Here is an 11,556-nt window from a genome sequence, read left to right as displayed (position 1 = left end):
AACAAGACAAGGGAATAAACATTAAATTGTATGACACTGAGAAGTGAAGAGGAACAAAGGGATCTTGGAGTGCATGTCCACAGATCCCTGAAGGTAGCAGGCCAGGTAGATAAGGTGGTCAAGAAGGCATATGGAATACTTGCCTTTATTAGCCGAGGCATAGAATACAAGAGCAGGGGGATTATGCTTGAACTGTATAAAACATTAATTAGGCATTGGAGTAGTGTGTGCAGTTCTGGTCACCACGTTATAGGAAAGATGTGATTGCACTAGAGAGAGTACAGAGGAGATTTACGAGGATGTTGCCTGACTGGAGAATTTTAGCTATGAGGAAAGATTGTTTTTGGAACAGAGGAGGCTGAGGGGAGGCCTGATTGAGGTGTATAAAATTATGAGGGGCCTGGATAGAGTGGATAGGAAGGACCCATTTCGCTTAGCAGATGGGTTGACAACCAGGGGGCATAGATTTAAAGTAACTGGTAGAAGGTTTAAAGGGGATTTGAGGGGAAAGTTTATCACTCAGAGCATAGTGGGAGTCTGGAACTTACTGCCTGAAAGGGCGGTAGAGGCAGAAACCCTCCCCACATTTAAAACGTACTTGGATGTGCACCTGAAGTGCGGGAATCTGCAGGGTTACTGACCAAGAGCTGGAAAGTGAGATTAGGCTGGATAGCTCTTTGTCGGCCTGGCAGGACACGTTGGACTGAATGGCCTCCTTCTGTGCTGTAAATTTCTGTGATTCTATGTCTCTTTTTCTCTCTGTGTGTATCCCTCTATCAGAGGTTCTGTGTATGCGTCTGTCTCCTTGTGTTTGTGTGTCTCTGTGTTAGTGTGTGTATGTCTCTCTCTGTATCTGCTGTATGTGTTTCAGTCTTTCTTTCTCTGTCCTTATGCTCCAATGTTCGAGCAGTAAATCTTCAGTTCGTAGAAATAGCTCCAGGTTTTTACCGATTCGCGCAGTCGGAATAAAGTGAACGAATTAAATTGCTCGCTCATTGCCAGAAAATCCCGCCCTGTGCAACCTCTGAACCTGGGATCTGTTGAAAGCACTCCCCAAATGTCCCATGTCACCCTGTGGCAGCCTGGCTGCACTCCAGGGAACATGTCAGCGACCTTTGGAGATCGCCGTCGTGGGAGAAGTTCAGTGCACTTTCTGGAACTTCCAGTTTCTGGTTTATACATTTAAACTCTCCTCGGTCACAAGCAATGCCCCTGGAGGGGAAGCTTGTCCAAGAGTCACTGGCTGCTGTGAAAGCACTTCCTGCTTCACCATGACTTCCCTCCATTTCTTTGTGCTGTTGGCGAGCTCTGGTGCTGCCGCATCCCAGACAGGTAAGCATGACACTTTTCACCGGCAGTGAGCACCACCCGGGACACAGCGGCTGGCTCAGTGGCCCCAGCACTGGGGGGGAAAGTAAGCCAGAGCTCGCTGTTCCCCATCACCATCCAGGGTCTCCTGCTCAATGCCAGATGGAGAGGATTTCATTCATATAGCACCCTTTTCACATCCTCGGGACGTCCCAAAGTGCTTCACAGCAGATTTACTAAATGTTCATTCTTGGCATGTGGGTGTCACCAGCTTGCGCCTAGTGTTGCCTATCCCCAGTTGCCCTTGAGAAGGTGATGGTGGGCCATTTGAATGAAGTGCTTCTGATGTGTCCTCACATGGCTTTCCTCAGCAGTTTACAATCAATTCGTTACTTTTGAAGTGCAGCCCCTGTTGTTTTTTTTGCAATGCAAGGAAAAATAGAATTCCAAGTGTGTCTCATAGAGGGCAGTACATTACTCAGAATGTGCCAGGGAGCTGGATGTGTGTTACATGAAGGATAAGAGACAGGGATTGGGATAGGCAGGATAATAGACAGCTGGAAGTGTGCGATACGGAGGGTAAGAGAGAGTCAGGGAGTGTGATGCCAAGAGCAGCAGCAGCAACAACAACAACTTGTATTTATATAGCGCCTTTTAGCATAGTAAAACGTCCCAAGGTGTTTCAGTGGAGTGTTATCAGACAAAATTTGACACCGAGCCACATAAGGGAAGACTAGGGCAGATGATCAAAAACTTAGTCAAAGAGGTAGGTTTTAAAGAGCATCTTAAAAGAGGAGGGACAGAGAGGCAGAAAGATTTAGGGAGGGGATTCCAGAGTTTAGTGTCTTGGCAGCTGAAAGCCCAGCCACCAGTGGTGGAGCAATTAAAATCGGGGATGCTCAAGAGGCCAGAATTGGAGGAGCAAGGATACCTTTGGGGGTTGTGGGGCTGGAGGAGATTACAGAAATAGGGAGGGGTGGGCCATGGAGGGATTGGAAAACAAGGATGGGAATTTTCAAATCAAGGCATTACTTAACTGAGAGCCAATGCAGGTCAGCAAACACAGGGGTGATGGGTGAACGGGACTTTTGTGCGAGTTAGGACACAGACTAAGTTTACAGAGGGCAGAATGTGGAAGGTCAGCCAGAAGTGCATTGGAGTAATCATGTCTAGAGTTATCAAAGGCATGGATGAGGGTTTCAGCAGCAGATGAACTGAGGCAGGGGCAGAGTCAAGCAATGTTACGGAGGTAGAAATAGGCGATCTTAGTGAGATATGTGGTCGGAAGCTCATCTCGGGGTCAAATATGACACCAAGGTTGCAAACAGTCTGGTTCAGCCTCAGACAGTTGCCAGGGAGGGGGATGGAGTCAGGGGCTTGGGAATGGAGTTTGTGGTGGAGACCGAAGACAATGACTTCGGAGACAATGGCTTCGGTCTTCCCAATATTCAATTGGAGGAAATATCTGTATTATGTATGTATGTAGACCTTACCCAAATGTAAGACTTGCCACTAGGGGCACACTTGTGGGAGACCTAAGGTTCACCTGTGCACCCTGGGGCAAGCAGGTATAAAAGGTGATTCACCATGATGCTCCCTCACTCTGGAGTCTGAAATAAAGAGATCAAGGTCACAACTGTTTGAGCTTGCGATATAGTTCCTGTGGATTTATTCTGAACATCATAATCTGCTCATCCAGTACTGAATGTACGACAAACAGTCTGACAATTTAGAGATAATGGAGGGGTCGAGAGAGGTGATGTTGAGGTAGAGCTGAGTGCTGTCAGCGTACATGTGGCAATGCTGTGTTTTTGGATGATGTCGCCGAAGGGTAGCATGTAGATGAGAAATAGGAGGGGGCCAAGGATAGATCCTTGGGGGACACCAGAGGTAAAGGTGTAGGAGCAGGAAGAGAAGCCGTTCCAGTTGATTCTCTGGCTACGACTGGATGGATAAGACTGGAACCTGTCGAGTGCAGTCCCACCCAGCTGCACGACGGAGGAGAGGTGTTTGAAGAGGATGGTGTGGTCAACTGTGTCAAAGGCTGCAGACAGGTCAAGAAGGAATAGTTTACCTTTGCCAAAATTGCAAAGGGTCTCATTTGTGACTTTGTTAAGAGCTGTTTTGGTACTGTGGCAGGGACGGAACCTGATCAGAGGGATTCAAACATGGAGTTCCGGGAAAGATGGGCATGGATTTGGAAGGCATGAGCATTTTCAAAGACTTGAGAAGAAAGGGAGGTTGGAGATGGGGAGGTAGTTTGCAAGGATGGAGAGGTCAAAGGTTGTTTTTTTGAGGATGGGGTGATGACGACAGGTTTGAAGGAGAGGGGTCAGTACCTGAGGAGAGAGAACTGTTAAAGATATTAGCTAACATGGGAGCCAGGAAGGGAAGTTGGGGGTGTCGGAGGTTTAGTGAGAATAGGGTCGAGGGAGCAGGAAGTGGGTGTCATGGACAAGATGACCATAGAGAGGGCATGAGAGGAAACAGGAGAGAAACTCGAGAAAGATGCGAGTTCAGGCGAGGGCAGGTGGGAACCTTCGAGGAAGTTTGGCCCATTGGGCTAGAGAAAGGGATGAAAGTTGGCAGAGGCAGCTGATGGTCTCAATCTTAGTGACAAAGAAGTCCATGAGCTCCTCGCACTTGAGGTAAGGGTGGAGGAGACAGGGGAGAAGGGATATAGAAGAAGGTTTACGGTAGAGAAAAGAAGTTAAGGGTTATCTTTGCATTCCAGGATGATCCTGGATTATTGAGCAATTTTGGCAGACGAGAGCAGGACCCGATAATGCTTTATAAGATCCAGCCAGATCTGGCGGTGAATGGTTAAACCAGTTGTCTGCCATATCTGTTCAAGTCTGTGTCCCTTGGACTTAAGAGAACGGATATGAAGGCTGTACCAGGAGTTAAAGTGGCTACACAGAGGGTAAGAGAGACAATGAAATGTGTTGCACACAGTGTAATAGTGAGAGGCAGATAGTATTACACAGAGAGCGAGAGAAAGAAAAGGAATGTGTTACATAGGATAAATAGCACAGAAATAGGCCAATCGACCCATTCAGTCTATGCCAGTGTTTATGCTCCACTCAAGCCTTCTCCCATCTTTCCTCATCTAACCCTATCAGCATAACCCTTTATTCCCTTCTCCCTGATATGCTTATCTAATCGCCCCTTAAATGCATCTATACTATTCGCTTCAACCACTCCGTGGCAGCAAGTGCTGTATTCTAACCACTCTCTGGGTAAAGCAGTTTCTCTCTTTGATTTCTTGGAAACTATCTTATATTGATGACCTCTAGTTTTGCTCTTCCCACAGGTGGATACACACTCTCTGTATCAACTCGATCAAAACCTTTCATGATTTTAAAGACCTCTATTAGGTCACCTCTCAGCCTTCTCTTTTCAAGAGAAAAGAGACCCAGCTTGTTCATCCTTTCCTGTTAAGTGTACCCTTACATTTCTGGTATCATCCTTGTAAATCTTCTCTGCACCCTCTCCAGTGCCTCTATATCCTTTCTATAATATGGCGACCAGAATTGCACACAGTACTACTAGTATGGTCTAACCAAGGTTCAATGCAAGTTTAGCATAACTTCACTAGTTTAGCATAACCTGTAACACAGTGGAACAGAGTGTGTGGGAGAGAGTTGCAAAACACAAATGAGAGACAGACAATGTGTTATAAAAAGAAAGCAAGTCGCTAAAATAAACGTTGGTTCCTTAGAGGATGAGACTGAGAAATTAATAATGGGAAACAGGGAAATGGCAGAGACTTTGAACAAATATTTTATATCAGTCTTCACGGTAGAAGACACTAAAAGCATCTCAATAATTGATAATCAAGGGGCTATGGGGGGGGGGGGACTTAAAACAATCACTATCACTAGAGAAAAAGTACTAGGCAAACTAATGGGACTAAAGGTGGACAAGTACCCTGGACCTGATGGCCTGCATCCTAGGGTTTTAAAAAAGGTGGCTTCAGAGATAGTGAATGCATTGGTTGTAATCTACTAAAATTCCCTGGCTACTGGAGAGGTCCCAACGTACTGGAAAACCACAAATGTAACGCCCCTATTTAAGAAAGGAGGGAAACAGAAAGCAGTTAGCCTAACATCTGCCATTGGAGTCCATCATTAAGGAAGTAGTAGTAGGACATTTAGAAAATCATAATGCAGTCAAGCAGAATCATTGTTTTATGAAAGGGAAATCATGTTTGACAAATTTGCTGGAGCAGGGTGGATAAGGGGGAACCAGTAGGTGTCGTGTATTTAGATTTCCAGAAAGCATTCGATAAGGTGCCACATAAAAGGTTACTGCACAAGATAAGAGCTCATGAGTTGGGGGTAATATATGAGCATGGATAGAGGATTAGCTAACTAACAGAAAACAGAGAGTCGTGCTAAATGGGTCATTTTCCATTTGGCAAACAGTAACTAGTGGGGTGTCACAGGGATCAGTGCAGGGGCCTCAACGATTTACAATCTATATTAATGACTTGTGTAATGTAGCCAAGTTTGCTCATGATACAAAATTGTGAGGAAGACAAAGAATTTGCAAAGGGATATAGATAGGCTAAGTGAGTGAGCACAAAATTTGGCAGATGCAGTATAATGTGGGAAAATGTGAGGTTATCCACTTTGGTAGGAAAAATAAAAAAACATTATTATTTAAATGGGGAGAGATTACAAAATGCTGCGATACAGAGAGATCTGGGGGTCCTTGTACATGAAACACAAAAAGTTAGCATGCAGGTACAGCAAATAATTAGGAAGCAAGTATTGCAAAGGGAATGGAGTATAAAAGTAGGGAAGTCCTGCTTCAACTTTACAGGGCGTTGGTAAGACCACACTTGGAATACTGTGTACAGTTTAGGTCGCCTTATTTAAGGAAGGATATACTTGCATTGGAGGCAGTTCAGAGAAGATTCACGAGGTTGATTCCTGAGATGAAGGGATTGTCATATGAAGAAAGGTTGAGCAGGTTTGGCCTATACTGATTAGAGTTTAGAAGACTGAGAGGTGATCTTATTGAAACATACAGGATTCTGAGGGGAATTAACAGAGTAGATGCAGAGAGGATGTTTCCCCTCATAGGGGAATGTAGAACTAGGAGGCATAGTTTCAGAATAAGGGGTTGCCCATTTAAAATGGAAATGAGGAGGAATTTCTTCTCTGAGGGCCGTGAATCTTTGGAATTCTCTGCCCCAGAGAGCTGTGAGGGCTGGGTTATTGAATGTATTTAAGGTGGAAATAGACAGATTTTTGAACGATAATGGAGTCAAGGGTTATGAGGAGCAGGCGAGGAAGTGGAGTTGAGGCCAGAATCAGATCAGCCATGATCTTATTGAATGGCGGAGCTGGTTCGAGGACCCAAATGGCCTACTCCTGCTCCTATTTCTTATGTTCGTATGTATACAAAATGTAATAGAGAGACATTGAGGGTGTTATACATTGTAAAAAGAATAGAGAGACTTGCATTTGTTTAACGCCTTTCACAACTTCAGGATGTCCCAAAGCACTTTACAGCCAATTAAGTACTTTTGAAGTGCTGTCACTGTTGTAACGTAGGAAATGTGGCAGCCAAAATTGCTCACAACAAGGTCCTACGAACAGCAATGAGTTAATGACCAAATAATCTGTTTTAGCGATGTTGATGAATGATAACTATTGGCCAGGACACCAGGGAGAACGCCACTGCTCTTTGACATAGTGGCATGGCATATTTTACGTCCACCTGAAATGGCAGACAGGACCTCAACATCTCATCCTAAAGACAGCACCTGCGACTGTGCAGCACTCCCTCAGTACTGCAATGGAGTGTCAGCCTGGATTTATGTGCTTAAATCTCTGGAGTAGCAAAGAGGGGGGCGGGGGGGTGGGGGTGGGGGTGGGGGAGTGTGTTACACAGAGGGTGTGAACCAATCATGCTGTCTAACATTATTGAATTAACGTATCTGGATTAATGACATTAAGCCATCTTCAGTCATTTTTGGCACATACTGGCTCTGGGCCAGAAACACAGAGATATTGTTGCCCCTTCAGTCATGAGGTGTACTTCTTTTTTGCATTCAGGTTATTTCTGGCACATCACAGACGTGCATTGGGATCCTGATTACAAAGTAACCGACAATCCATGGGCAGTGTGTCCTTCTGCTTCGGAACCCGTAAGGAATCCTGGGAAATGGGGTAGTTACCTTTGTGACTCTCCTTGGGCTCTGATCAATTCATCGATCTATGCCATGAAGGATATCTCCCCGAATCCGAACTTCATCATTTGGACAGGGTAGGCTTGTGTGAATGCTTGACATGTGAATGCATGCCTGTATAGAAACAATAGGAATTGAAGGATGAAGAGCTTTGCAAAACATAAGGAACCATAGGTCGATAGTCATCTATTACTTCCAAACATGCTACACTTACCACATGTCATGTCTCAAATTACTCATTTACCCAAAATGTTATTCTCTGAAAGAAATCTATTTAATTTGCATTTGAATGAATCCATACTAACTACTTCCGCCGTTTCCTTGGGGAGCCTGTAACATAATTTGACCACTCACTCACTGAAATATTGTTTCCGCAGATTAGTTTTGAATTTCTCCCCCTTCAAGGTGAAATAGCTTGTCACGGTCTACATAGTGAGGTGAGGGGTAACCATTGTTAAATGCAAAGTTGTTTTTTTATCTTCATTCCCAGTCAGTATATCCATAACACACAACAATGCTAAACTGGAAAATTGTTCAGTTTCCCTTTGCTGTTCTTGCATTGTGTGTTAGGGCTCCCTTTATGCTGTCAGTGAGCCTTAACTTTCAGTATCCTCTCAACAGACAGCCTACCATTCCCATCTCCCATGTTACTTATGTATGTCGCCTCTTGAGTTGCATTCCTGAATGTGATTGGACCAAATTATACATCTAAATTAATCTCTCAGAAGATTTTTGAAGAATATATATATATAAAAGGGGATAGGGTGGTAAGTATCTACTCCAGGTGTGGTGGTGTGTTTTTGTTGTCTATTTAACCTCTTTTGATTGATATCCCCATTTGAAATGCCTCCCTGCAGAGAATGATGGTGTTAGGATAACATGGGTGCCTGAAATTATTATTACAACTATTCACTTATTTATTAATGACTTAGATGATGGGATAGAGAGCCATATATCCAAGTTTGCTGATGTCACAAAGATGGGCAACATTGTAAGCTGTGTAGTTGGAAGCATAAAATTACGACGAGAAATTAATAGAGCGAGTGAATGAGCAAAACTGTGGCACCCAGTCAGTGTCGGTCTTTAACCTTCACACAAGCAAATCGCTCTAATCACATTTACCAACCAGGTTCCAAAAACCCTTCAACCCCTTTTTAGTTCATCCACCTTTCCAATCTAATCTTTAATGTTGACATTGTTTCTGCTTCAACCACTAACCCTGGAAGTGAATTCCACAGTCTCACAACTCTGTGAAGAAGTTTTCCCTGCCTTCTGTTTTAATTCTCTTACATTTAATTTTGTATCTGTGGCCCCTTGTTCTTGACCCTTCAGCTGCTGAGAACAGTCTGCTTCAATCTACCCATCCATTCATAACTTTAGACACTTCTATTATATCACCCAGTAATCTCTTTTGTTCCAATAAAAAAGACCCAATTTTTTAGTGTTTCTTTGTATTTCCTCATACCAGACAGAATCCTAGTGAATCTGCTTTGTACCTTCAAATCTGAATATCATTTATAGTGTGGAGCCCAATACTGCTACAGTACTCCAACTGAAGTCTGAGCAAAGTTTTATATCAGCTCATCACTACCTGATATCCTATACCTCTTGAGATAAAACATAGAATTTTATTAACGTTTTTTACAGTCTTAACAACCGGTGGTGCTGATTTAATGTCCTGTGAACCTATCCCCACCACAGCCGTCTGTTCTTCCAATACCGAGTCTACTACCATTCAAAGTATAATTATGGCTGTTTTAAAAAAAATCAAAATGCATCACCTCCCTATTAATGCCATTGATTTCCATCTTCTCCTATTTAGCCATTTCCCCTATCTTATCAATAACCCTTTGCATTGTCCTTTGGTCTTCTATCTCAGTGGCCTAAACATTCAGTACTGGAGTGAGCCTGCCTAATCTCTTTTCATATAGGACCCTTGCAGTAATCAGAAATTTCAACCCCAGGGATTTATACCGGGGCCTCGGCTTTTCACTATATTTTAAAATGATTTGGGTGAAGGAACAGCGAGCTGTATATCCACGTTTGCTGATGACATCAAGTTAGGTAGCAAATAAGTAGTGTAGATGGGAGCAGGAAGTTGAAAATGGACGATGATAGATGAAGTGAGGAGACAAAACAGTGACCGATAGAGTTAAACATGGGAAAGTGTGTCATCCACTTAGACCTGAGAAAGATAGATTAGAGTATCTTATAAATGGTTAGAAGCTTGAAGCTGTAGAAGAGCAAAGAGATTATGAGCTCCATGTACAGAAATTACTAAAAGCTAGTGGTCTGTTACAAAAAATAATTTAAAAAGCTAATGGAATGTTGGTCTTTATCTCCAGGGGGCTGGAATACAAAGAGATGGAAGTGATGCTACAGTTGTGCTGAGCTCTGGTTAGAATCCACCTGGAATAATGCATTCAGTTCTGGGCACCACAGCTCAGGAAGGATATATTGGCCTTGTAGGGGGTGCAGATTCACCAGAATGATACTGTGGCTAAAAGGGTTAAATTATGAGGACAGGTTGCATAGACTAGGCTGGTATTTCCTTGAGTATAGAAGATTAAGGGATGATCTAATTCAGGTGTTTAAGATGATTAAAGGATTTGATATGATAGACAGAGAGAAACTATTTCCTCTGGTGAGAATCCAGAACGAGGGGACTTAACCTTAAACTTAAAGCTAAGCCGTTCAGGGCTGATGTCAGAAAGCACTTCTGGAACTCTCTTTCCCCAAAAAAGCTGCTGAGGTTAGGTGAATTGAAAATGTCAAAACTGAGATTGATAGATTTTGGTTGGGCAAGGGTATTAAGGGTAACTGAATTAAGGTGGGTAGATCGAGTGAAGATACAGATCAGCCATGATCTAATTGAATGGTAGCACAGGCTCGAAGGGCTGAATGGCCTATTCCTGTTCCTATGATCCTATGTAACATGCAAGAGCACAGTTCTTAAAAATCTGGGACTGGGCTGGATTTGAATCTAGATCCCAGACTTGAGAGGTAATGGAACCCTGTGTATCACCATACACCTACAAACATGTCTGTTTGTCCTGAGATTGTATTTAATATCAATATTTAAGTAACATAAACCCTCTGTGCAGGGATTTGCTCCCTCACAGGCTCAGCATAGCACAGCAATACAATCTTGTATATGCTACAGCTTTGGTTTAAGTCTGTCATTTCACAAGATGGGTTCAGATAAAATGGCCCGTCCAGAATATCAACCTCTTCATTACAGCATCTAGTTGCCTTCTCGAGTCCAGTGTCCTGACTCGCCCTTCTTGGTAAATCGTAGCAGCTGTTGAGCTCTGTATAAAACTATTTCTTGGCATCTGTTCTAAGTGTGTCCTTTATAACCCTGAGCCTGTGACATCTTGTCTCGCTGCCAGGCATATCTGAAAGTATTGTTCTGGGTTTACTTTATTCTGTTTATTTTCATCGTAAGACGTACAGCAAGACCAAAGTGGAGACACACTGAGACCTGATAAGAAATTTGATTAGATCAGGAATTAGCCAGAATCTTCCTTCTGTCCAATTGGATTAATGTCCCAGCTTTATTCCCTTCCTTCCCTTCTTCTACAGGGATGACACTCCGCATGTTCCCAATGAGAAACTCGGCAATAAAGCAGTGCTGCGGATGATTGGAAATGTGTCGCAGCTCATACAGCACGTGTTCCCAGGTGAGGGAGAGCACTGGCACAGCCTGTGATGGGCAGGCTTCATTGAGGTGAACATAAGAACATAAGAAATAAGAGCAGGAGTAGGCCATTTGGCCCCTTGAGTCTGCTCCACCATTCAATAAGATCATGGTTGATCTATTCATGGACTCAGCTCCACTTCCCTGCCCGCTCCCCATAACCCTTTACTCCCTTATCACTCAAAAATCTGTCTATATCCACCTTAAATATAAATATGGCTCGAGGGGCTAAATGGCCTACTCCTGCTCCTATTTCTTATGTGCTTATGTTCCCCCTTTATCCACCCTGCTCGTTACATCCTCAAAGAATTCCAGCAAATTTGTCAAACATGATTTCCCTTTCATA

At 43.5% G+C, this 11,556-nt stretch overlaps 1 protein-coding gene across 1 annotated transcript in view; it reads left to right on the top strand.

Annotated features, from left to right (window-relative positions):
• Positions 1-1,036: 1,036 nt before the first annotated feature.
• Positions 1,037-11,556, top strand: part of LOC139263046 (acid sphingomyelinase-like phosphodiesterase 3b) — a 30,516-nt gene continuing 19,996 nt past the window's right edge. Inside the window, 3 exon segments of the mRNA XM_070878555.1 lie at positions 1,037-1,332; positions 7,377-7,587; positions 11,096-11,193. Coding sequence (XP_070734656.1) covers positions 1,065-1,332; positions 7,377-7,587; positions 11,096-11,193 — 577 coding nt within the window. The 5' untranslated portion in view covers positions 1,037-1,064.

Source organism: Pristiophorus japonicus, chromosome 4 (genome assembly GCF_044704955.1).
Source record: "Pristiophorus japonicus isolate sPriJap1 chromosome 4, sPriJap1.hap1, whole genome shotgun sequence".
NCBI lineage: Eukaryota > Metazoa > Chordata > Chondrichthyes > Pristiophoridae > Pristiophorus > Pristiophorus japonicus.
This window is presented reverse-complemented; position numbering and strand designations above follow the sequence as displayed.